Raw genomic sequence first — 27,952 nt, forward strand, 5'->3', positions numbered from 1 at the left:
AATTGATCATTTCTCGTAGTTTTAATTTTGAACAACGTTATAGAAAAAATATATTATGTAGATCCTACTGAGCTAGGATTACAATATACGTGTATATAATAGTGCAAACATTCTCATTTTTTTCCCCATATAAAAAATTAATCATTTGAAAGATGAGCGTATGGCTTTAGTATTTTCTTTCTATACCTCGTAACACAGTTTTCCATGTATTTCTTTCAAGTACTTCTAACTTTTTCAATTAATTCGCAGCGTTTTAAGCTTTATTGTGTCTTGATATGATAACTTAATGCTTTAATGATGAGAGAGAGATAGAGCAAAAGGATATGGAGTCAGAAAAATCGATGATTTACACCTATGTATTCACTTTGTTCTTACAGCAATGAAAATAGAAACTCTGAAAACCCTCCATATGCAGTCAATATCAATCTACTTCTCACCCGCTATTGAAAGTATTTATATAAATAAACGAGAGTAAATATTTCTAAAATTAACAATAAATGAGTGATGTAATTTCCGAGATAACAAACAGTGCTTCAAAAAAAAGTTTCAATTTTACTGAGAGTACATAACATGCGAATTGTCACGAGACAACCTTCATTAAAACAAAGGCACACATCACAGCCTGAACATTTGCGTGCATTCTTCGAAATCGCGAATATATATTTGTAACTTTAAATATCATCAATTCAAGTGAGCTTTAGAGTATATTTTAATAATTTCGCTTCCTAGGAAATTTTGGCTAGTACAACCTAGCAATAAAACAAATATTTGTTTATGTTGTCCGAAAATGGACAAATTCTAATCGTTACATCGTTTCCAAGCACATGGATCATGCGGGATCCCCACATCTAAGCCAACGTCTTTAAACAATTACGTTTTACCGAGATTCTCAGGCAAGCGATCGAAAATGGATAGTGAACGGATATCGCTTGGTATTTGCGGATGTGCCCCATTCTTATCAGCTCGTTCAGGTAGCTAAGGATCAGAGCAGCATTCCGCAAGGGCAAACACGATTTTTCTTCTCGACAAAACGCTAGAGGAAAAGCTATTCTAATGATAGAAAAAAAGTCTGATTCTGGTAAAATGCGTATGAAAGCATTTGAGGAAATTCACTTCTCGCACATGCTCTAACTAAATAATACTCGTAGAAGCAAAACTATTTCGCGTGACATTTGATACTTCGACGTTTCATTAAATGCGTTAAAATATACGTGTGCCAAAAATAAAATAACCGCAAACAAAAAAATAAATCACAGTTCAATCAAAGAGAGAAGGGTACTCTCTAATTCCGCTCCGGGAAACGTGTTAAGTGGAAATGTCTTAAAGAGTTTTCAGTTCGAAATAAATAACAATGACGTATGACTCGGTATTTCCAACAAAACTGACGAAATGGATGAATAAAACGTATTCAATAAAAGTAGGCCCAACTATCTTTAAACTTAACATACGCTCATCTTGTACTGAAAAGCTTTCTCTCATTAAAAAAAGGCTTGCATTGATATTAGCCGAAATAATTACCCGGAACTTTTGCTTTCACTTTTTCCTAAATTCCAAACATGCGTATCGATTTCATAACTGAAGCGTGAATCCTTTACAGAGTTTGAACAAAGTTCGCTACCTCTGGATCACTGTTAACTACGGTCATAAATTTATCGTTGAATTTCTCACGAACGACTTTCAGGATATCCATGATGTTTGCTTGGGTTTCTGGTTCTTTGTATTCCTTCTTGTAGAGAATGTGAAGGCAGACGGCTACGATTTGTTCGATAAATCCTACAAGAACGTCCACGCCTTGTATGAACAGAATTTTAAGACTTTTGATGACGGCATTGTTCTCATCGAGATCTTCCTTCAATGGAAGATGTTGGAAATATACCGGAAGAACCTGCTCGAGCGGTACGAGTTTATGATTTGTTATAATTAAACGTGCGATGGCTCCGCAAATGTTATCAAGTGTGCCCAAATGTTTTTCAGTGGAGACTGCACTCGATAGAGTTGCAAGAATTTGTGGGAATTTGCTGCAAATGGAAGAGAAGAGGAGACGATTACGTTTTGAATACCCGAATTTGCTGAAAGTCTTAAAATAATCGAAACTTTAAAATTTAATATCGAAGGTAACCAAAAAATCATTTTTTGGGTTTGCTTTCTATTAGGTTGTTGCACATGAAATGGCCGATTTGGCAATCAAGTTAGTTGCGATTTTGCTGTATCAAACCATTACCAGTTGCCGCTGTTGGTGTCGGATAATGAAGCGTGAATACTCCTACATTTAATCAAGGAGTCATTTCAGTTTTGACCATCGTTGTGATATCAGTGAATAAAAAGAAAAAAGGATGGAAAAGAGCCAAGAACGTGTACCGGTTCATTCAAAGCACTTACATAGGAACCGCGAACGATGCAATCCTGCTGCGTCACATCACTTCGCCCCCAGATGAAACCTGGGGGTTTCAGCGACCGAATCCGGAACTGCGTTTCCCATCAATCTGTGAAGTAAACGCGCAACTTCATTTTGGAGCGCACACGGGCTTCAGCCTGGACAGGGAGGCCGCCTTTTTGTGTTCACCGATCTCGAGTTGGAAGAAATGTTCTCCCCGCTCGAGAACGCGGTCCGGAGTCATATGGAGGGTACAGCGGCTTCCGGACGGCATCCGTCCTGACCAGGACGTGCGTGCACGTGTCCAGTTCCTTGGGCGCACAGACAGGTGCGGACGAGGGGTGGGAAGTGTAGTTTTGATGCGTTGGAGATTGTCCCTCAACAGACGCACCAACCCCGAACCGATCTCTTGTCGAAGACCAGATCTCTTGGGAGTCTTGGGTTCTCCCTGTATACCAGCTCCGCGGGGCTGGCACAAATTCCTCTCGGCGGGTTGTACGTAGGCCGAGTAGGACGAGAGGCGAGACTTCAGTCCAGGACCGATCGTTGCGTGCCATAATGCAGCTTTGAGCGTCCGGTGCCAACATTCTAGCATCCCATTGGATTGCGGGTGGTATGCAGTAGTCCGCTGGCGTTTGAATCCCAGGAGTTTGCCTAACTTCGAAAAAAGGGTGGACTCAAATTGCATTCCCTGGTCAGTGATAATCACTGCAGGGACGCCAAAGCGAGGGATTCACTCTCGAAAGAGGGCTTCGGCACAAGATTGCGCCGTAATGTCCTTCAAAGGTATTGCCTCAGGCCACCGCGTAAACCTGTCGATGATTGTGAGGCAATACTTGTAACCGTGCTAGTTTCGCAAAGGTCCTACTATATCGAGATGGATTGTGTGGAATCGCTTGGTAGTGCGGGGGAATGAGCCCACTTCTTTCCTGACATGTCTGGTGACTTTACACTTCTGACATGCCGTGCACTCTCTGGTCCAGGAGTTGATATCCTTGTTCATGGAAGGCCAGAAGTATTTCTCGGTGAATTCCCGATTTGTTGTCGTGATGCCTGGGTGCGCTAAGTTGTGAACCGCGTGGAACGCGTCGAGGTCCCTTTTCCAAGTCTTCGCAGCAGAGAGAGAGATTCGAGCCGAAAGTGGGCAACTCCCCAAATTGTATTTGGGGTTGAATTCCAGGCTCTGAAGTACTGCCTTATCCTCCTACGTCTTGGCAATAGCCGAGAAGTCGAGTGAGGCGGGGATGTTAACTTCGGAGACACGAGACAAAGCGTCAGCAACTATGTTGTCCTTGTCGGACACGTGCTGTATGTCGGACATAAACTCGCTTATAAAGCTCAGGTGTCGAAGCTGATGAGAGGACGCTTTGTTGGGCTTTTGTTTCAAAGCATACGTGAGAGGCTTATGGTCCTATGGCCTGCCTTCTAGGGAGAAGCGAAAGTAGTTAATGCTCAAGTACGCGCCGAGCAGTTCTCGATCGTAGGTGCCGTACTTCCGTTGAGCGGGGTTCAACTGCTTAGAGAAGCTCAACGGCTGCCAGACCTGAATCATCTTTTGGTGAAGACCGACTGCGATGTCAGAGACATCAACAAAAACGGCTAGGGGTGCATCTTGTTGAGGAAATGCCAAGAGTGCAGCGTCGGCCAGTTGTTGACGGGATTTGTTAAACGTGCGGAGAACCCCTTCAGACCACACGATCTCTCGTGTATCCTTTTATTTTGGAGCCAGACAAGTACGCGTACAAAGTGGACTGGTGTTGGGCGGTCTTGGGCAGGAAGCGACGATAGAAGTATAGCATGCCCAAGAACCTCCTCAACTCCTTCACTGTCTTCGAACGCGGGAAGCTTGTAATCGCTTGCACCTTGTCTGGGTCGGGTTGTATTCCGTTAGGAGAAATGGAGTGGCCGAGGAATCTCACCTGTGTCTGAAGAAACTTGCATTTATCAACGTTTAGGACTAAACCGGCCTCAAGGAGACGTTGAAAAATGCACTTGAGATGGGCTAAATGCTCAGACTCAGTGGAAGAAGCGACCAAAACATCATCCAAGTATACGAAACAGAAATCGATGTTTTGCAGAACTGAGTGAATGAACCTTTGAAAGGTTTGCGCCGCATTGTACAATCCGAAAGTCATCCGGGTAAACTCGAAGAGTCCAAAGGGTGTGCATATTGCCGTCTTTGATATGTCTTCTGGAGCTACAGGGATTTAATGATAAGCCCAAGGTCGGAAAGATGCGGCAATTCGCGAGGCGATGCGCAAAGTCGTGGATGAGTGGAACTGGATATCGGTCAGGAACAGTCTGTACATTTAGCCTTCTGTATTCCCCCAGGGGCGCCATTCGCCGTTTGGCATAAGGACCATATGCAGTGGAGAAGACCAACAGCTGTTGAACAAGTTGTTCAAATTCTTTCGGCGCAATAGCTAGTTTCTGGGGTGGTAGAGGACGCACCTTCGAGAAGATCGGGGAACCAATAGTGTTAATGTGGTGCTGCACATGGTGCTTCACGCGGTAGTAATCTGGCTGAGCTTTTGGAGAAGTCCCCGAACACGACAGTCGGTAATGTCTTCTAAAAGTACGGAAGATTGTTACTGTGGTGAGATGCCATTTGGCCCGACGAATTAAGGTTGGTCGTGGGATCTATAAGAGACTTGTTTTACAAGTCCACCAGCAACCCATAGTGACACAAGAAGTCTGCGCCTAGTGTGGGGAAGCTGACATCCGCCAGGATGAAACGCCACGAAAATGTTCTACGCAAGCCAAGACTACGTCCACTTGCCTATACCCGTAGGTGTTGTTGCGGGAGGAATCTGCTACTGCCAGTTTTAGTGATAGTGGAAATAGTTGATGGTGCCGGGGTACGGGAAGAACCGAAACCTTCGCACCAGCATCCACGAGGTAGTTGCGTTTGCTGAGGGGTTCAAAAATCGTTAGGCGACGTGGCGCTGTGCTACGGGAGCGTACATCTGGTCGCTTTATCGCCGAATCTACGATGGTACCAGCAAATGCTTCGGTCTGTAGACTGTCCTCACGACGGCCACCCAGAACGCAGCGCCACGTCACCAAACGATTTTTTTTTTAATTTCGAAGTTTATATATAAATATTTCGAATGCTGCCAATCCCGCTGCGCCACAAACATATACTTTTTCTGCATGAGTTTAAACTCGATCATAAAGCAGCAGAGGCGACCAGGAACATTAATAGCGCATTTGGAGCTGATACGTTAAGCGAACGAACAAAACGGCGGTGGTTCGAAAGAATCCAGTCAGGCGACGTAAACCTTCAAAGTGAGCCATGGGGACATCCAGGGCCATCGATTGACAACGACGAGCTGCCTTTGCTAGTCCAATCCGACACACGTCAGTCTGTGAGAGACATTGCAGAGAAACTGGGCGTACACTATTCGACAGTTTCCCGGCACTTGCAGCAACTTGGAAAGGTGAAGAAGCTCGACAAATGGGTTCCGCATGCCCTTACGGAGCGAAACATAGCGCTTCGAATGAAAATTTGCAGTTTTTTACTCTCCTGCAACAGAAGCGATCCCTTTTTGCACAGAATAGTGACATGTGATGAAAAGTGGATATTATACGACAATGGCTAGATGCTGATGAACCGCCGAAGCATATGCCGAACCCGAGCCTCCATCCGAAGAAGGTAATGGTGACTGTTTGGTGGACTACAGCTGGAGTTATCCACTATTCTTTTTTGGAACCTGAAGAAACGATAAATGCATATTGTTCCCAATTTGAGGAAATGCACCAAAAATTGAGTATTCAACGGCCGAGATTGGTCAACAGAGATGGTGTGATACTCCTTCACGAGAATGTACGACCTCATTTATCCAGAACAATGGTTCAAAAGTTGAACGAATTGCAGTATGAGACTCTGCCTCATCCACCATATTCACCAGACCTTTCCGCCAACCGACTACCACTTTTTAAAGCATTTGGATCATTTTTTGGCGGAATAACAATTGAGGAATGAAAAGGTCATCAAAATTACCTTCGACGAGTTTATCATTGGACTTCTACGAAACTGGCATACATGCTCTTGTGTCTCGCTGGGGGAAGTGTTTTGAATTGACTGGCACCTATTTTGATTAACTAAACAAATTTTTGTAAGCCATCGGCCATTTCATGTGGAACAACCTAATAATTTCCAACAAAACAGGAATTCATGACCACAATTTACTTTGAGGAACAGATGCCGCAAAATAACTTATTGAAAATCTACTTACTCGTATGATACTTCCTCAGCATAAAGAACGATTTCACCCAGACCGAACACCGAATTTTGACGAACCAATTCACTTCTATCCTGAACACCAGACAACAGAACAGGCAACAAGGACTCGAAATATGTTGCAGTGTAGTTTTGCAGCGGTCTGAAACATTCCGAAAGGGCACCAAACGCGAAACATCTTTGCGAATCCAATTCTTCCTTGTTTTGTGTCTTTTCCTGTTAACAGAAATAAAATAAAATGTCAGAAACCAAATCACCAGACTCCAGCCAATAACAGATATATACTTACAATTTTCTGAACCAAAACCGGACATATTCTACCGAAATACAGAGCAAACTGTTCTGGAGTAAGAGCCAAACCCAACAAGGGAAGGATGTTTCCAGCTGCCTCAATAATAGCCTCATCGTATTCACTTTCCTCTTGTTCATCATCACCACCACCTGCCGGTTCATCGAATTGACAAGCCACTTTGTTATTCATGACATCATTGATAGCATTGAAAATGGTATCGCGGCTTCCTTCACCAGAAATCGCCAATTCTTTCAATTCTCGCAGCAAATCAGCATACGATTCCAAAGCCGATATGACAACAGTGCACTCTTCATCAGTCTGAATTATTTCAGCCAATTTTGGAATTAGAATTGTCACTGCATTGGCTACACCCTGAGTGTCATTCTGCTTGTGAAGTGCAATGATGAAAGCTGTTAATGCATCAATTGCAACTTTTCGAATGTCGTCCTGTGGATGATCAATGACTTTGTAGACATTTTCATAGCAAGTTTGGAGATATGGAATGAAAGCTTTGCCGGTATGTTCAGCGATTTCTTTCAGAGCCAAAATTGCTTCTTCTTTTTCGTCTACATAAGCATTTTCCACGTTATAACCCACGATATTGTCTGTATCGTCCTCTTCGCCTTCAGACAGTTCAATATCAATTTCCTTATCTTCGTTCTCATCATTTTCATCTGGAACATCGAAAATTGCATCTTCCTTGAATTCGGGAACGACTTCTTCAGTACTTTGCACAGTGGTTAGCATTTTTTCAATAATTTTCGGCAATACTGCAGCCATTTCCTCGTTGACAACCTCAGCAATGGATGCAATCAGATTGTATAGTGCACGACGGATATCAGGATCATCGGCATCTTCCAAAAGACTCAGTGCGAAGCTCATGGTGTCATTCGCCAATGGAAGGAAGTTCTCCTTTCCAATTGTACGAGCTAAAGCGGCCAAAGTGTCAATTGCTTGTGGTCTCAGAGTGCAAATATCTTCATTTTCTGATTTGACGAGGTACACTTTCAATCCTGTGATTAATGTTGGGAAATATGGTAACATGTTTGATTTAGCTGCGTTTGCTGCGGCAGATACAGCGCTTAAAGCCAGTTCCCGTAGACGAACCGAATTTTTGGAATCCAGTGCTTCGAAAAGTCTGTAAAGTAATGGAAATAATAATTTTAAATTATATATCCTTTGTTTGGTGTGAATTGTAAATATCGTTAAGTATATGTTATATTTTGGTTTATACATATTTAAGCATAACAATTTTTGCCGTGATCAAAGGTTTGATACCTCTCATAGCGTTGTTCTCAAAATAACATTTTTTCACTTAATAGAAAATGAGGATCACATCTCCTGCGAAGCATAAATAAAATCACCTAGTGTTGGGGTGCTCTGAGGTAGACGGAGAACTGAATCAACACCAAGAGGCCGGGGAACCGGGCAGCGAAAAACGCTCTATTCACATTGACTTGCTGATGATCGTGATGCAGTAGGAGAATGCTTCAAGACCTTGGGCGATCAGACCCTAGTCTGCACGGAGATTCATCTGAAGGGGCCTCGACCGCGAAGCCGCAGCAGAGGTACCATGGGAACTGAGAGAATTCCTGGAGTATGTGTTCTCAGCCCGACTATTAGCGGTTGGCTCTTTAGGGGGAGTTTCATGGGGGTTGTATTTACAGCTACATTCCTACTTTCGGGTCTCAAGCGTAGAGTTGCGCTACAGTAGTATGAATTTTGAGCCATGCACCAGGTGTAAACCGGCACCGCTGCTTGTTAGAGCGGGGCTCTGATTGTGATCACAAAATCTAGGCCTAAACGGCGGGAACTCACATTAAACCACCTGAACGTAACTGGAGGAGAAAATAAATGGAATCGACCTTCGTACTGGAGGATAGGAAAGTGAAACGTAGGCACCGGAAAAGAAAAACTAGGCATAGAAAGAAATGGTCTAGTTTGTTGTTAGTTGTGGAGTATAAAGTATCCACATAGTCAATTTGTTATTGTTATTTTCCTCTATTTTCAGTGGCTACTGTGCTTATCATCAGACTAGGCATTGCAATGGAAGCTAGGCACGGGAAAAAGCAAATTAAGCGCAAAAAATAGAACCTAGGCGCACGTGAAAGACGGTCGAAACAGCAACCACACTGGAAACCATCGATAGAGAGTACGATATCGTTTTGGACGATAGACAAGTAGAAGTCAATGAAAAAGTTGAGGCTGTGCGGATATCAGAAGAAACTGAGCAAAATATAAGGTACAAAATTAGCTGAAGCAAATGTGCAAACAATTTTCTGGAGTAATTCAGTAGGGATCTGACCAAATTTGTGCGACGATTTGGCAAAAGAAAGGGACAGCTGGCCACAGAAAAAAGGGCACTGGGTTAAAAAAAAAAAGGAACATGGCACAGAAAAAGGGCGATTTGTTACCATGGATGAAACAGGGTCCACTATTGTACGCCAGAAACGAAACAGTAGTCGAAGCAGTGGGTGGAAGCCGGTGGTTCATCGACAAAGAAAATGAAGTCAACGGCATTTGCCGGAGAAGTCCAGAGCAGTGTGTTTTAGGATGCGAAAAGAATCCTTTTGATAATCTTGAAAAAGGTAGAATTACAAATGAATATTGCCCCAGCTTCCTGAGAAGACGCCTGGTGTGAAGAGGAAAAACAATCTTCCACCAGAACTAGTCACCTGTTCAAAAATGTGCATTGGCATCGCAATGGAAAAGCTGCGTGATTTAGGGTATGATTTGCTCGATCAATCCCTATATTGTCCTGATTTGGCACCCTCAGACTTCCATCTCCTCTTAAAATTGAAGGAATTTAATTTTGGGAAGGTATTAACGTCTATTGAAGTTGATGAGGGCCATCAACGGATATTTTCAGTCTTCTAGACCCCCACTTCCGAAAAGGAATGCTGATGTTAGTTGAATGCTGGACGGTGGTTAAGGGAGGTTATGTAGACAAGTAAAATATTTTTTTCCATTAACAGATTGAGAATTTTTTTCCTTCATTCTTGTAAGGATAGAAAGGAAGCAGGAAAATAGGAGTTAGGAGCAAGGCAGAGGGAAAAGGAAGATAGCGATGAGAAATGGCTAGTTTGGCACGGAAAAAGAAACGGGAAAGTAGATATAGAAAGAGAGCTGGATGCAAAAAATAGGGAGTTACTCTCTCGGGAAGGGGCACTAGGCACACAAAAGGGGAGGAATGTATAGAACAAGAGTGAAGTGCAGGAAATAGAGGCTAGGCACGGGAATATGGAGCTAGGTCCAGAAAAGGACAGCTAGGAACACAAGTACGGGGTGCTAGGCTGAAGAAAAAAGACTAGGCACACAAATGGCAACCAGGCACAAGAAAGGAGGGCTAGGTGCAGGAAAGGAGGTGTGTGTGTGGTGGCGGAGAAGCTACAGTTTCTGAGCACTCAAGCCGTGATGGCCCATTGTAGTCGCCCCCCCGTCTAACAGAATATTCGGGATTCGTTAACGTATCGCAGAATTTCCGCTAGTGGATGGCACCAAAGATCTGATGCGTCCATAGGCGGGTCATTCACATAGGAAATGCTCCGTGGATTCCGCTTCCTCATTACAGTAAGGACACGTATCTTCTTGAGTAATTCCTATTCTGAGCATATGCCCAGCTAGTGAATGATGGCCTGTCAGAATGCCCACAATACTTCTGCAAGTCCTCCTGCTTTTGGACAGGATAAACTTTGCGGTACGCATGTTCGGTTCTGGCAGGAAAAGTTTGGTGTGTCGAGCAGCATTTAGGCTCTGCCACCTGCCTTTGGGGGAAGCCTGTTCCCATTTTTTGAAGACAGACTTACCCAATGTTACTGGATACTCCAATTGCTGGTTCCGGTCCCGGCATAAGGGAGATTGACCCCTCTTTCGCTAAAGCATCCGAGAGTAGTTCCACCGTGTTGAATCTAGAGATACAGTTCAAACGGTTTCTGCATTCCGGAACGATTTTTGAGGTTATCAAAGGAGTACTCAACCCCCTCAATGTAGCTTGGCTATCACTGCAGATTGCTATGCGCCCGCCCTTCAACTGCTTGTCAATCACCCAGAAGGCCCACTTCTCGTTTTTATTCGAGAGGTAGACTCCGGCTCCAGAACCCTGTTCTGTTTTTGAGCCATCGGTGTAGAAGACTTCCGTATATCCCGCCATGCATTCCTCTGGGACTTCCCAGTTCTCTTTACGCTTGAGAGTAACTTCATATCTTCTACTAAACAGATGTATGAGGGCACGAGAATCGGCAGGCATTGTAAGAACTGAATTCAGTCCTCTCAGTAACTCTTCCAGTGTTTTGTCCCCCACATCCACTGTTTCCCCATAGGTCTAATCGAATTAGTCTATGAGCTGCACTCATTGCAGTGCTTTGAATAAATATATCCAGGGGCTGCAAATTAAGTAGTGCATTTAGAGCTGCGCCGGATGTTGTGCTCATGGCTGATGATGGCTGGTGATAGACAGACACAGTTCTTTGCAGTGTGAGTAGTTTACGGTGAAAACCTTTTTGTCTCACCTTAACCCACCAGGCTACGGATGCATATACGAACATACGCCTAATGATGGCAACGTATACCCATATTACCACATGAGGCCTGAGTCTCCGAAAAGGTCCGTCTGTAGTCCATAAGCTGTGAGAGCTCGTTTCATCTTTACCTCTACATGTTTGTTCCATAGAAGTTTCTTATCTGGGAGCAGCCCTTCGTTGCTTCTGCAGTCAAATAGCCATCGACACCCACCTAAGCGCACAGCAATCTCTCCGTTAGCATAGCATGGATCCACTTAATTAAGGCATCATCAACACCGTGCGCTCTGGCGATATCACAAAAGCCCCTTCAATGTACACGAACACCCCCATCGCGTAGTCACCATTCAAAGTTGCATCCTTATCTTTGTGACCAAAGAATGAAGAGCAGACTCACAGGACTTTCCACGCTGGTAAGCATGTTGGTTTTCACTAAGTGGGTGCGACCTAACGGAATTGCAACCCATCAAAATTTAAAAAGGTGGGAAGAGCAAGATTTATAAAATTATTAGGTTGAAGTCAACAATTACTTCCGCTTAGTTAGAGCATTGAAAACTAATTTTTATTATTAGAAAAAAAAACCCTAAATTAAAATCCTCCATAATTTTGTACCTAGCATACTAAAATTAATTTCAAACTTTTCATTGTTTTTCAAGCCAAAGCACCTCTGGACTATGTGGACAAGTTTAGACGTGCAACTCATACTTGAAAATTTATATTCCTGTTTTACGCTGAAGTACCAATACACTGACAATTACTGGCCTTGGATGAAACAGGGTATAGATAATTAGAAAATTTGAACGAATAAATTAGTCAGAGATCATACTTGCTAGTATAGAAGGTGAAATCGGTAATGAAATAAACCTTTAAACTCCAACTTACGACCGCGATCCCCATAATAAATTGATCTGAAAGCTTCTTGTGAGCCGTATATTCGGCTAGAATAGACTAGTGAAACTGACTTGTCTAATACGCTCACTTAAAACAAGCTACCATGATTCTTTCAAAGAAGCTAGGGTAATGCACTCAAAGAAAGAAAATAACCAAAACACGGGACTATGGCTAAATTTTTAAACCTCTCGATCAGGCCCATGACCGAGAAAAATGGAGCAATCGATCCAGGACGCGATCCCGGTACTAAACGCTACAAAAAAAAGGGGATCTGGACTAGAGGAATTAACAAGGTTGCTCTAAAAATGTCACTTCAGCGAATTTTTCGAAATCATTCACTCATTTTCGGTATAATCGAAGCTCGGGCATATTACCACATATGTAAGCCATAAGGACCTCAATTGTTTCGAATAAAGCAAACAAAAAGCCATAAACCTATAAGTTACACAATTTCTATTTAGCCACTCAGAGAACATATATTTTTGTAAAGCGTAACAAAAAAAAAAAGTAATAAGTTCTCTGTGATTGCAAAGTAAGGCAAAGAAAGTGGGTAATAATGAGGCTCTTCATTCCAACAAAACGAAGTCGGGATATTTTACTAGATCCATCACGAACAATTGAAGGGGAACATGACCCAAAAAACTCCACACCAATTAAGGAGAAAGAGGGTAACACTCTTAGTGCATAAGCTCCTTTTTTGGCAAAATGCATCAGTTTTTTCAAAATCACGCTACCCTCAGGGCAAAGGTGGGGTAGAATCTGCCGTGTTGTTACCTCCGTCCAAAACAAAATCGTAGTAAACATTATAAAAAAAAAAAAAACATGCGAATCTACACTTAAAAACTAAAGCTAACTTAAATTTTACCTTATCTTACATGTGCCATCAAAAATATCACTGTATTTCAAGCCAAAGCACACCCGGACTATGTGGATAAGTTTAGACGTGCAACTCATACTTGAAATTTACTATTCCTGTTTTACGCTGAAGTACCAATACATTAACAATTACTAGCCTTGGATGAAACAGGTTATTGAAATTGACATTAAAGAATTTGAGGAAAATTTATATGACCTAATCATATTTTCAAATATAAGAAATGGATTTTATCATAAAATGAACATAAATCTAAACATAGTTGGGATGTTTAGATTTATAGCAATAAGACCCAGAGTAAATTTATCTGAAAACTAATTGAATAAACTGGAGAAGCTGACTTGTTCAACATATTATTGAAAGACAAACTAACATCGCACTCCTTTAGACGAAACAAGAGCAGGAGACACTAAAAACCTTGTTATTGAGGGAAAAACTATAAGAATTTGCCCATCAGCACCAATGGAACTAAACTAATTAAACCGTTTGCCTCTTCATATTCTAATGACAGCAGAAGCAATTAATACATAGCCACACATAATAAATAAAAATAAAATATAATTTTACAACTAAAAAGGCAATAGCGAAATCATATCAAACTGAAGCAAAATTCCAGCGCGCTTTTAATTTATATATCCCAATTTAAAGTGGAAACGAGAAAGCATCCGATATTTATCATCCGCAAGACCAGTATGCGATGAGTCAAATGGTTGAGCGTCATCTCCGCGATCTCGAGTTTGAATCATTGTCACAATGGTGGAAGTTTGTGATTGTCGAAAGGATATGATGATAGTATAATGAACGGACGGCTGTACTTCTTTCACAGAAATGTCCTACAAAATTGGTTGGTTGGTTGGCGACAGAAAGAAATATTATAAGTTTGATCTTGACTTGAGTAATTAACAGAGTCATTCCGAAATATTAGTTTTCCACATTATTAAGCTTTTTTCTGTAAACTGGGGGGCAGGGCAGATATTATAAGGTAGCGTTTACGGATGCCTTAATTGTTCCGAAATATTCATCTTTCTCAACGAAAAAAGCCATAATCCATCAGGGTATGCAATTTCTAAGCAGCCAGAGTCATATTTTTGTAATTAGTACATAAGTGTCACCCACACGAAATAAGTTGAAGACCAACTTCCTTGCAATTCTGAATCAAGCAAAGAATGAGACAAATAAAATCAAACTGAGCAAATTGTTCAATATTGCATTTTCTAAATGAGCAAATAGTAAGGAGCATAACCTAATAGTTTCCTGATGATGACAACCGCACTAATTAAGAGAGAAAGTATCTCACACATTTCTAGTGCACTCGTCTTTCACTTTGCCAAATTCACCAGTTTTCCCGAATATAGCCTGCGATCTGCCGTCAACAATGAACAAAAAGTAATGACTTTGTATTGATTAAACAACAGACATGAGGCAACGTGTGATGTTATGTTGCCCCTGCCTTGGACGAAACACTAGTCTACATTTGGAGAAGTGGTGCAATTTGTTAGAGAATATCCCGTGTACAGAAATTGAGCTGACACTTTCTTTTCAACTGAATACAAACAGGACTTCGTCAAACCCAAAAAAATAATATTGGTAACATCCTACCTATGCATTAAAAATATAACTGTATTTCAAGCCAAAGCACGATAAGACTATCCAGGTTAAGTCTAATCGTGCAACTCATACTCGAAATTTGATATTCCTGTTTTACGCTGAAGTACCAATACATTAATAATTACTGGCCTTGGATGAAACAGGTTATAAACGACACTTTTAATGAGGAAATCTAAGCAAATAAATACAGAATAGATTCCAGATCGCTAAATTGGAATTGTATTAAGAAAACACTTTCCTTGAAGCTTGGTTATCTTTCATAATTCATAAGCTCTAAACGCTCTGGATCGCCAAGATGTGTTTGAAAAATTATCTCGTGAGATTGAAACAAATAAGAAATATTCGATCAGAACCTGGGATGGACGTATCCCTCCTCAATATAAGAATTAGACTTCTAGAAAATATAGTGGCTCTTAAAAATACTCTGAGAAAATCTTTACTTTTTCAGAGAGGTAAGGATAAAAAAACAGGGTTGGATCGAAAGTTATTTTCACAGATAAACCATCTTTCTACTATCCACGGAAGATATATGGTCCAAGAAAATGAATCGTGAAACTCAAGATCTGAAGACCCATAATTATAGATACCTCTCCAGGAAATGTCTTGCACAGTTGACTTCCTACACCAAACTGCATGGATGGTGTAATGAATGGAAGTTGGAGTCTACTGAAAAGATGAAGTGGCGTTCCACAACTGATGTTCTTTTGATCGACGTATCAAAGAACGTCTCAACTCTAAAATTTACCGCAATGTCATCCGTTCTGCCGCTCTCTTTGGTCCTGAGTGTTGGCCGACTAAAAAAGACAATGAACGGCGCCTTGCGGTAACGGAGACGAAGATATTGCGTTGCATTTGTGGCGTGACACGTAACAATCACATTCGAAATAGGGATATTCACGATCGATATGGATTTGCACCGATCATGGAAAAATTGCGAGAAATGTGTCTTCAATGGTATGGTCACGCAATTCGCGCTAACGAGAATTCACTTGCCAAGATAGGTCTGAACATCGAAGTCGATGGTAAGCGACCAAAAGGCCGGCCGAAACGGTGTATCAACGAGGTTGATACACTGGATTGGGATTTCTAAGCATCGCGATTGCATCGAGCTCAGGCTTTTTATAGAACCAAATGACGAAACCAATCACGAAGAGGCGACCCCCCTTGTGAACGGGACAAAGACTGAAGAAAAAAGAAGATGACAATGTTCTTAATGATTAGAGTCGACAAAAAAAAAATCAACAATCTAAGAAAAGTATCATATTCTGTCCATTTCACGAAAAATCATGGAAAGCGATTACCCCCCATTGTTGGAAAATTAATGTATTTTTGCCATTAACATGCAGTCATTTACTTTCACTCACATGTGGATTACCAAATTAATGTATTTCAAGCCAAAGCACCTCGAAACTATGTCGAATGAGTTCCAACGTGCAACTCATACTTGAAAGTTTATTTCCCTGTTTTACGCTGAAGTACCAAAACATTAAAGATCGTTGGCCTTGGATGAAACAGGATATTATTCACTATGTCTGTCTTCATTGCTAGATAAACGCGAATTTGGAATCCAAAACTGCAAAGTTACTAAAAGATATCGGAAAAAAGCAAAGACAATGTTTTGGGTATAATTATGTCCAATGGACATAATGGACCCATATTTCTAGGTAGGTTGACAAACCTTTAGTGTTCCAATTTCACTAGATCTCAACTGATTTATGTATATACCAAAGTGTTGGTATCAATTTATGGAAAATTTCTAGAAAAAAGATTGGAGACGGCTAGAAGCTGGGCGATTTTTAAGGATAAAAACAGTGAAACGACAAACAAAGCGCTAAGTCACAAACAAAGCATATCTGGGACTGTGCATATTCGAACAGTAAGCATGGTTGCCATTAATATTTTTAAACAATGATTAATATTTTATTGAGTTCACTTTAACTTGGTACAGTTATTTTAGGGTTTAGTCTAAATTGAATTAATTTTCCATTGAATATTTTTTTGGCCCACTGTGGCCTTAGTAATAGTAAAAACACGAAAATACGAAGCAAACAAATAAATCACCAGAAAGGAACCAATCAACCAAACCGGGAAAGAGTTGCAAGAATACATTTGTCATCGGAAACTGGTTTGTCGATTGAGAACATTAACAATCCTTCCGGAGCTGGACTACATTGTGAGCCGTATATGGCGAATATAGAAAAGAGACTTGGGTGATTGAATTAAACAAAATCCAGTCGATAGATGGGGCATAATTTCCAAGATGAAATCGAGAAAGTATTTGATCAATCAATCAGCAAAGACTAGAAAGCAGGAGACAATCATCGAATTCATAGATATCCGTGTTACATTCAAAAAGCAATTAGAAAGACATATGGAAGCACATAGATCCTTCATATTTCGCGAATTCGAGCATTCCGTAGCAGCGTGCGACCAAGCCAAAAATGAGTGGGAATATGGAGTATTATCTCATCAAGGACTGAAGCGAAGAATCGTGTATGTTGAACAAGAAGGAATATATGGTCGACCAGCTGGTTACAGGGCGTTAAATAGTCTTAGTCTTGACATTGTACGAACTGCAATCGTGCGGCATCTTCGCGCCCTTGGAAAAGTCAATACGTGTTGCCGAAAAACACCTCACGAACTGACTGAAAACAACGTGTCGAGCTCTGCCAAAAATTGTTACAAAATCCACGTGACGATCGTTTCATCCGCCGAATCGTTCCATGTGACGAAAAATGGGTCTATTTCAACAATCCAAACAAACAAAATCAATCATTGGACCCCGGGCAAATGGCGGAACCAGTAGCAAAACTGTAATTCACTTCAAGCTGGTTCCAAATGGTCGAACCATAGACGCAGACCTCTACCATGCCTAACTTGATCGGATGTATGATGCGCTCGGCAAAAAATACCCGACTTTGATCAATCGGAAGCGCGTTCTCCTGCAGCAAAACTACGCAAAACCACATACTGCCAGACAAACCCAAGAAAAAATAAAAAAAAAAATGTCGACGCCATTGATCTTCTTCCGCATCCAGTCTATAGTACGGATCTTGCACCATCTGAATATCAACTTTTTTTCTTCGTGGCCGAACTTCAACAATCTGAATGGTACCGCAGTGGGACGACGACTGTAGAGGAACGAAAAACGTGGTGCGATGGGCGAGATCTCCTAATGTCAGTCTTCTTGATTAGTCGTTTATCATCTTCAGATTCCACTTATACGTTTGTATTATTACTGTTTTTCAAGCCAAAGCACCTCAAGACTATACAAATCCAGTCTAAACGTGCAACTCATACTTGAAATTTAATATTCCTGTTTTACGCTGAAGTACCAATACACTACAAGTCATTGGTCTTGGATGAAACAGGGAGTTATCAATACTTTTGACTGCGGAGCCTAATATTAGGAACTTATACTTTTTCAATCCTATTGTCGATAAGATTGCAACAATCGTATCGAATTTCGACAAGTTTCCAAATAAACGTAAACAGCAAAATTGACTAACCTTTCCATAAGTACTGGCAGATGAGGCACTAACGCATCTTCGAGATTTTCACAGAATGTCTCAAGAGCATAGAACATGCGGTCAATGTGTTTGGGTTCAATTCCTCCAGCCTGAAAACGAATAGAATAGAAATCAATATTAGAAAACAATTAAAAGGTTTAGTTGATAAAAGCAAATTGTAGATCATAAAGGTAAGGCTTTTAGTTAATATTCGCAAGATTTTTAGTAGTAAATGTGAGGCTCTTATTTGTATTTTTTTTATGTAAATCCAAAAATTCAAATATTTCGATATTCGAAATGCAAATACGAATTTCTGGAATGTTTTACTTTGCCTGCTTCGGGCTGTAGTCACATTCAATATGTAAAAATGACTATGAATATTACAGGCTTTCAATCCTCATTAATAAAAGAAATTATCTACAACATATATCTTACCTTAAGTTCATTGCATAACTGTTGTAAAAATTGGAACAATATTGGAAGAATTTCAGGAGCATATTTCGTAATGTCAGGTTGCAGATGTTCTGAAAACTGTCCCAAAGCAAAGAACGCAGCATTTCGAACAATAGGACTTTGTTCAGTTATGCCGACTTTAACAATTTCCAACAAAACCGGCAAATATTTTTGACAAATTGCCTCCGAGCAACCTTCCGCTATAACTGCCATGCATAAATAAGCTGCTTTCTTTGGCAATGGATCTGTTCCCTTGAGAGCTGGCTCCAAAAGTTGTAGCAACGGTGGGATAAGTTTCTCTGGCGGGACGTGTAATGCAAGCAAATCCATAGTTTGTGTTGCTGTAGTCATTGGATTCGATTGATCTTCACCCAGGAAATAGTCTTCATCTTCATCATCGTTTTCTGGCTGAGTTGCCATTAGATTGAAGACAACTTGTATGATTGGCTCAATGAGTTTTTGCTTGATGATCATCTTCTTTTTCAAACGAACCAACCAGCCGATGAAGGCTACACACTTGACTCGAACAGAACCTTCCAATTGGTTGTTACTCGATGCTTCAAGGCAGAAGTCAAGCAGAACTTTCAGGTTTGAAGATAAAAGTTTTGGTGCGTAATCTGCCAAGTTTTCAAGAATGTCGAAAGCCTTTACGAACTGAAATAGGAAATGACTTAAATTGAAAGTCTTCATCGCTTTAACCTCATAAATACCTTTTCGGGATCAGTAAGAGCAAACCCTTGCAGAGCCTTTACAACGTGTGGAATTAACTTTTGATATGTATTTTCAGCTGCATTATGTCCTAGAACAAATGGCACCAGATAACCCATGCCCAGTAGAATATTGTAGATGACAGGGGTTGCCATGTTTCCACTTGCTTCAGTTGTTACCATCGCTGCCGTGAACATTTCACAAATTGACTCCATGTGTGGTACAAATTGATCAGGCGCAACATCTACGAGAACAGCGAATATCGATGATCCTAATTCGCTTTGTCTCGAGTCCGATGAACTGCAGTGCTCGAAAATAAATTTCAAGACTTCATTCATCCATGAGTCTTGTTTGGAGAACTCATGTTTGACTAAAACTCCGACAAATTGTGCGATTGCATTGCGAACAGGTTTTTCAGTTTCGTTAACCAATGCATTTAACATTCCTTGTTTGATGCTGTAATAATAGATTACATTTTATGGTTTAGTTGTCATTTTTTGCATTATAGTTGAGCTACTTAATCTATTTTTGCTTGTTTCAACTAAATAGTATTCAATGGAATGTACAACAATTCAAAAATTAGGGCACCTCTCTCTTTTTCTGCAGATGCTGTTAAATATCAACTGAGAGCTACGAGGGGTGGTAATTAACTTCCGGTAATCCGTCAATAAAACACAAATTAAATTCTAAGTAAAGTATTCGGCCTTCATAAACAGTTTCCCACTCTAATTTTACATGGTTCCGAAGTAGCTCCCACGATTGGAAACGACTTTGGCAATCTTCCCAAGTTAACCCGTTCAACATCGCGCCATGATGAGATGAGATGCACCTTCATCTTGGGGAGTAGGAAAAATTACAAGGGGCGATTATCGGGGCTATAAGTTTGGTGCGGTAACGTTGAAACACCTTTTTCGTCATAAACGGGGCATGGGTCGGCGAATTGTTGTGGTGAAAGATCCAGCCGTTATCAGCAAGTTAGAATTGAAAGCGAATCGGCAATAGCAATTAAAGGTATTAAGCAAAATTTGAAACATTTACATACTGCGTTAAGATGAAAGTAATATTAGGGCGAGAATCCACCCACATATTTTCAAATTAGGGACGTTCGATGGAGAAGAGTGGATTGTGAAGGCTTCTAAAGCCAAACAATCAACATCGGCTGTAGCGTCATTGAAAAAAGTAGACAGCAGTCGATTGACAGTCTGTCCAACCCCTCTCCTAGGTCAATACTTTTTGCTTCCTGGTTAAAAATTAATGATTTACCACTCAAGGTCTTAATAAGATAATTGATATCAGGTCGAATGCCATATTGCTGCATCAACTCACACAAAATCGTGTTCTAAACTTTGTATGCAATTGTTTAATCTTATAAATAGATCTGCACGAATAATTTTTACGAATATTTTCACTTATCGACTCAAACCGGCTAAATCGTTAGAAATATGAATTACAACTAACGAAACCTTTTTTGCTGGTGGCGTTGAATTATTTTTTGATTAAGATCAATTATTTTTTTGTTTTCTTTATTATTATGAATTGAATGAAATAAAAATATTCATTCAGTTTATCGTATCGCTTGATTGTCAAATGTTTTCATTCATTTCTATAATTTTATTTTAACGCTTCATCAAAATGTAATCGAAGCTGGACTATGATAAAATATGCGAACATATTTTTTTCTTTTAATTTCTTATCGAATACTTTTCAGTGTTGATCGCTGCTTGTATATTTTTCCTTCCTCTTTCTTCAGCCTTTGTTCCGTTCCCAACAGCGAGGCTGGCTCGTCGTGATCGGTTTCGCGATTTTGTTTTATCAGAGGCCGGCCTTTTGGTCGCTTACCATCGACTTCGGTGCTCAGACCAAACTTGGCGAGTTAATTCTCATTAGCCCGAATTAGGTGAAGACGCCTCGCTCATAATTTTTCCACGATCGATGAAACCCCGTATCGATCGTGGATGTCCTCACTTGTCACGCCACTGGTCCATCGCAACATAGTCGTCTCTATTACAGCCAGACGCCGTTCATTGTCTTTTATAGTCGACCAACACTCAGAATCATAGACGGCGACAGGGCTGACGACACTGTATTAAATTTTACATTTGAGACCTTCGTTGATACGTCGCGTCGCTCGGCGGCCAGTGAGCAAAGTTCCGTTTTTCTCAACAGAAGTGTTCGACAACTTGTTTATCGTAAAGATCTTTGTAATGGACTGCTTAGGCGACAGCAATGGCTTCCTTTGCTTCCTGCATGGCGTTCTTATAAATTTACCAATTGGCAGGCGTTTTATCTTTAACTTGTTTCTACAACAAGCGTTTTTTTTAACGAACCTCTATTTCAACATCGATGGATTTTTCCACATTCGTAATGATTGGTAATCACGTAAGTGAGATCATTTCTTTTTTTTCTCACGAAATCGCCACCATTTAATACGCGGCGGGCGAGTGCGTTCCTCATGCTGTTTTATCGATACTTTGATTAGAACAAAGGCAGGAACGAACGGCAATAAACGGCCGCTATTGAGGTGGATGGTTTCATAGAGAACGACTTTGCAGTCAGTGACGATTTGCGTTTTACTGTTCCCACTATAAAATATAGGAAGAGGAAACAATCGTTGGATGAACTATGTATTCACAATTACTGTCTGCAAAATCGACTTTACGCTCGCAGCCCCGATTGCGCGCACCAAACTCTTTTCACCCATGGCACCCGTTCCCACCTGCCTTTTCGCCCCCATAGTCATTAAGGTTGCCTGTAATGATGATATAGTCATCATCAGGCATGTTACAAATCATTGCCATTGAGAAGTTGCCAGAAGGCATATTTCTCGGCATCAGATCGACCTGCCTGCGGCGCATACGCGGTGAAAAAGTAAATAGTGCAATCAGCTCAAATAATGGTGAGCTTCACCAGCTGGTCATCAAATCGTTCAACTTCTTCAATGGCTTCACGGAAACCCTCAGAGATGGCAATGCAATAGCGAAGTGTATCGCCATTTTTACCGCGTTCGCTTTGAATGGTGCAGCTTTTAACACCAGACCATCGGGTTTCTTGTAGAGCGCAAATATTAATGGGCCTTCTCCAAAGGGGTCTGCGAGTTCCTGGGTCTTTCCAGTCAAGGTGCCAATAATTATCGTGCAGACAAATATTTGATTTGCTCGTCCTGACACCGTCCATGCGTCAAGAACCTTTGCCCATTTCTCGAAAGGACCGGGGGGCCGTTCTGCCGCGTCGACTGAGGTGAAGGCCCAAGCATTTACCCAAGGCTTATGACTCAACACGATCATTTTGTATTTAACGACATTGTATACATTTTCCTGGTCGGCTTGTCGCGGGACCTGCCACCAAGAGAGATCAGGTACGATTTAGCATAGTGGAATAACTCCAAATATACTTTATTTTCTCTTTCCCTGATTTCAGCATTTTACTTTTGTTTTACTGAGGATAGTACAAAGTACGCTGCCTCAAACTCTCCTCCTTTACCTGGACTTCAGATCAGCGTGATTACTGATGTCATGAATATCGAAACAACTATCAACATTGTCTTAAGTCGTGACTTAGAAATCCTCGTTTTCGTTAGCCGCCCCAGCCTTTTCCGTGTAAAGAGAGGTAGAGGTGTAAGGACTGAAGAGGTTGTGGAGTAGAGAAGTGGAAAAATGTATAGAGAGATAAATCCAAATAAATCAGTGTTAGAGCACCTCATTCAAGACCGTAACGGTACACTACAGAACACTGTAGGAGGCAATGTGGTCAGCATTACGCTCGCCCGAGATTACCCTGATTTGACTCAGGTACTCATTCACAGCTGAGTCGACTGGTATCCGACGTCAAATCACGATACAAATCCCACTGCCGCCAGCGAGATTTGAACCGCGACCTTCCGTACGACAGCCTTGTGCTCTAACCACTCAGCTATCCGGACACATAGGTGATGGGGGTGAATAGTGTGAAGAGTGGAGAACTTCCACCAAGATTTCCAAACAAAAAAAACCATAATATATTATTATGGGCTATTAATGGGCTGCTAAACAAATTGAAGTGACGCACTGCAAAAATGTATCAGCGATTACAATTGGAAAAGAAAAAAATGCCACTGCAATGGATCAGAGTCTACAACAGTCCGATAACATTAATTTTAGTGTAGCAGCAGTGCGTAAAGTTGTCAGGAAGGGAAGTTTACGGCGCCGCGCAAAATTTGAAAAATCTATGATCTTCCCGGTTGAGCTTCCCGAAAAAGTACAGGTAATAGAGGACTCGAGTAGGATTGCGTTTTCAGAGGAAACAAAAGTAATTAGGTTGAAATCGGACAGACGTTAGAAGAAAAAAATTGAGACCACATATGATACAAGAGACGCTAAAGTTCAATGAGGGTAACGTGATGACGTGGGTTACGTGTGGGGTATTCCGATAGTTCCGAAAGCATAGTTACAAAGTCAGTCCTTTGAATTGCTCGACTGACCACCGCAACCACTGAATTTAAATTCGATCGATCGAGCACCTTTGGGAACAATTAAAATGCAAAGTAGCGCTCTCTCTAACCCCCCAAGAAAATTGAATGAAACATGATCATGATGATACAAAGAGGAAAAAATGATCCAGGCGGGCATACAACATATTAAGGGGATATCGGGGATGTCGTCTGAGAAATTTTTTATTTCATAATTTGAAACATTCGATCGAACGTATGAGTCACTGTATATGGTGTCAATTCACCAGGACGCAGCGTGTCAACCAGCTATTAATTGCTACGAAATGCCCCCTCCCACTGTGTAGGATACGCCACATATACTCCCTGTTCACTCTGTCAAAAGCCTGCTCTAAATCGAGGAGATCAAGCGAAGATTTAAATTCCGCGCACTGTTCCTGCTGCAAAATGAAAAGTGTTGATGTGGTTAATGCACGAAAATCCACACCGGAAACCAGCTTACATCAAATAACTCCTGCATCTACTGCTGATCACAATGTGATCAATTTGATTGTTCGTGTTGGCCAGTTGGATTTCAACTGGCAAGCTCTATGCTCAACGAATTTACCACCAATCACGAGGCAGTGAAAACTGTAGAAATTCACAAACTTCCCATCATCATTCTTACCGGTCTTTCATTACAGTTGTCGAGGAGCTTACGGACCTTCCAGACACCAAGCATTGCCCGCTTTTGATAACCAAAGTGCGTGGCCGTGAAGTCAGTCCCTATGCGGGGCATAGGGGACATTTCGGTAGCAATAAAGTTTCGAAATTTGCGAGTTGCTAGCCTTTTAATCGTCATTTACGACAAGCAGGGACGACTTTCGAGTGTATTCTTAAGCCCCAACTCACAAAGCCATGTGATGCCAAATCAAAGAATTGTTTACGAACAAACCTGGTCATTTAAGACGAAACCTCTGGTAATACTTCCTATTTCTTTATTTAATGGGCAATAAACAGAGTAAACTCCAATTACTTATTGCCCTCAGAAGGAGGAAAAAACAGAAATCTTAATCTATGCGTAAAACTACTTAAAGAAAAGGAGTTTAAAGGACCAAACTGCTGTGCGTTTTCACTTCGGCAAAATCTAGGAATCGGGAAATGGAAGTAGACTTCGAACTGTGCAAAGGAAAATGTTGAAAATGTTTTCGTTACTTGCGTTATAAGAAGCAGGTGATGTCGTTAGAGGCAGAGCAGTCCATCATACCCGAGGAAAGTTTAAAAAATGTCCAAAAAATCTAGATAGGACGCTGTTCTAAGAGGAAGAGTCTCAGAAAGCGTAGGCAAGAGGGGTAGGTCACACGAGGGTGACCAGATCAGGGAGCAGTAGCCGAGGATATTCCTCACAAGGGAATTGAAGAGAGCTATGGAGGGTCGAATGGAATCAAAATCTGCTCGATTGGTGACTTCGAGGAAGTGGGTATCAAAGCGGAGCTTATTGTCCAACGTGACTCCGAGATCTTGAGTGGAATTTAAGCAGGATAAGGAATGTCCGTTAAGAGAGGAGGAGAAAAAGTGGGTGAGGATTTTCGGGAGTAGCACATACGAGTGAATCTTTGATATTTAGCGCTGAACCATTAGTCGAACACCAACGAACCAGAGTGTGTAGGTTAGATTGAAGGGATACACAGTCCATAGGCGATAACAGCGGAAAACAGCTTAAGGTCGTCGACATAGAGCGAACAGCGATAAGTATGGAGGGGGGAAGGTTGGCTAATTTTAAAATTATATTTGTCTGAGTGGCGTCACTTTCGTTGATGTTAACAACTGGAATTTTTGTTTGCCAATTGAGCCTGGTTTCTTTTTTTGTCAAATAGGGAAGGCTGTGCACCCTGTCTCTGTCCTCTCCTAATGGTTTGGAAAGTGACACCAGCACCGATAATATTGGAAGTCTTGGACTGCCAAATTTGTTTACAGATTCAGAAATTACTGCCTCGTTTTAAATTACCGAAAAATCCAAGCACGTGAGATAGCTGACGGCCTAAAGATGTCGACAGAATATATTCTACATGAATATTTGCGTATGACAAAACATTGTTCTCGATGAGTTCTCTGTGTGGACGAAAACGTGGTAACTTATTTTCATAAGATAACGAGTTTCAGGGTTGATTTAGTCCCGGCCTGTAGATCTTACCAGCGTAAATTTGTTTTCAATTGGAAATTAAGAAAAAAAATTAACATATCCCAATATGTTTGGTACTTTATGGAAAATTTTTAGGATTGATCGAAGTGTAATTTGGAAAACTAATTAGCTGTGCAGAAATTCATGGCTTTCGTCGGAATATAAATCGATTTGAATTTGGTAAATGTAAAGATGCGCAACTTCGGAGCCACTAAGACCAATCTGCTACGCAATTTCAGTTCAATATCGAATTTCACGTTCTAGTTTCAAGCAGAACTACATTTACTTTCTTCCGATACCATACACCCAACTCTGTACGTTAAACTAGATAAAGAACAGACAAAAAAAACACTCACATCTGCTGCTGGTCTGGTGGCACCGTTTGCCACACTCGCAACTTTCCGAGCCTCTTCCTCAGCAGCACAGCTGCATATTGCCTAACTTGGGGTTCCTTCGCCGACACCGTAATATTGCACAATTGAGGGATTGTGTCCGGGTGTTTGTACGCCTCTTGCAGATCTGCTGTGGCCTAGAAAAGAAATCAAAATCATTGTCAAAAATTGTGGCAATTAACGGCAAGCAGTCCTCCGAATGATTCAAAGTGAAACTCCAGTCGATTGACCCCATGTTATCGACTGTGGTGCCGGCCGGCTTGTTTGGCAAGGTCTATTGCGTTCCAATTCATTGCCAGCTCCCCATCGCTGGCCAATCTCTTGTTTCCGAGTGCACGCACATTAGATGGATAGACAGCAACATTGGCGCTACGCGAACAGACGACAGATCGCTTCGTGGAGATGTGGACCGAAAGAATTCAGGCATGCATGAATCAGCGAGTATTCGGGTAACGTTTTCGCAAAAATCGGAAATGGAATGGACCGGCCGCGTGTACGTTAATGTGAACTTGGAATGGGCCTGAACCAAGTTGGCAGCTGCCACCACGGCCCTGATTCAGGGGCAAGACCTAATTACCGAGTTCAAGTCATTAACCTTCTCAAACGTGATAACAAATTTGTTGGGGCGAACGCAGAGAACTTCGACGACAATGAGGAAGCAATTAAAAGAATAGATTGCGTGCACGTGCACGGCTGAGATGTTTTCCATAAAAGGCTGACGCTGGCTGTACCAGGCAGCGACAACGGGCGACCTCCAAGCCTACTCCCTTCCGGAATCTTTACATTCCAAAGTTACAAGTTGCCGGTGTGACGAAAATTAGTTCTCGGCTCGTTTTCATGCGATTCACCATTAACCCCAAACCTCCATCATTGCGATCCATGCCGGAGCACGTGCTCACCACGAAATTTCATATTGATTGAAAGTGAGAGCCATAAAAACCTGCCGCGTTGCATTCCCCAATCCCCAATGAGAAAAATCTAATAATAGTTACCTTCTTGATCAGCTCGCTATCGGCAGCCAACAAATTCGCTATGATTTGCTCCATTTCGAGATCTCGGTCTTTCCGAATTACTAAATCCTATGAGACTCCAACGATTTCCGTCGCTCACTTTATTTCCGAAGTTCAATTTGCACAACTCGACGAGACACCACACCAACCGAACTTTCTGCTACGCCTTCTTCTTTTCGACTATTCGCTCCAGCCGTCCGCTTCCGCTCGTAGGCTTTTGCGAATCCAATTCAGTTGAGCGAACCGAATGAAAGGAAAAATGCCCAAAAAAAATCGGCGGGAGAGCAAACGTCAAACGACCGGGAATTCGCTTCGTGGCGACCGGAGATGTGGTTGGTGTGCACAATGTTGGCGTGCCTGGAGCAACGGCTGGTGCGTACTAAAATTAAATTTTATCACCTGAAGGGGATTAGACAGATAAGTATTTGTGGTCAGACAAAATAGAATCGAATTTAAGTATACGAATACAAAGTTTATTTATTGATTCATTACTTATG

At 41.5% G+C, this 27,952-nt stretch overlaps 1 protein-coding gene across 1 annotated transcript; it reads right to left on the bottom strand.

Moving 5' to 3' along the window:
* Positions 1-2: 2 nt before the first annotated feature.
* Positions 3-27,761, bottom strand: LOC119647631 (importin-4-like). Its single transcript, XM_038048688.1, has 8 exons — positions 27,438-27,761; positions 26,410-26,582; positions 19,472-19,925; positions 18,744-19,415; positions 18,309-18,418; positions 6,907-8,047; positions 6,613-6,833; positions 3-2,018 (listed from the first exon to the last, which is right to left on the bottom strand). The coding sequence occupies exons 1-8, from the start codon at positions 27,489-27,491 to the stop codon at positions 1,592-1,594; spliced, it is 3,252 nt and encodes a 1,083-aa protein (XP_037904616.1). The 5' UTR covers positions 27,492-27,761; the 3' UTR covers positions 3-1,591.
* Between the last annotated feature and the right edge of the window lie 191 nt (positions 27,762-27,952).

The sequence above is a fragment of the Hermetia illucens genome, chromosome 2 (assembly GCF_905115235.1).
Source record: "Hermetia illucens chromosome 2, iHerIll2.2.curated.20191125, whole genome shotgun sequence".
Taxonomy (NCBI): Eukaryota; Metazoa; Arthropoda; class Insecta; order Diptera; family Stratiomyidae; genus Hermetia; species Hermetia illucens.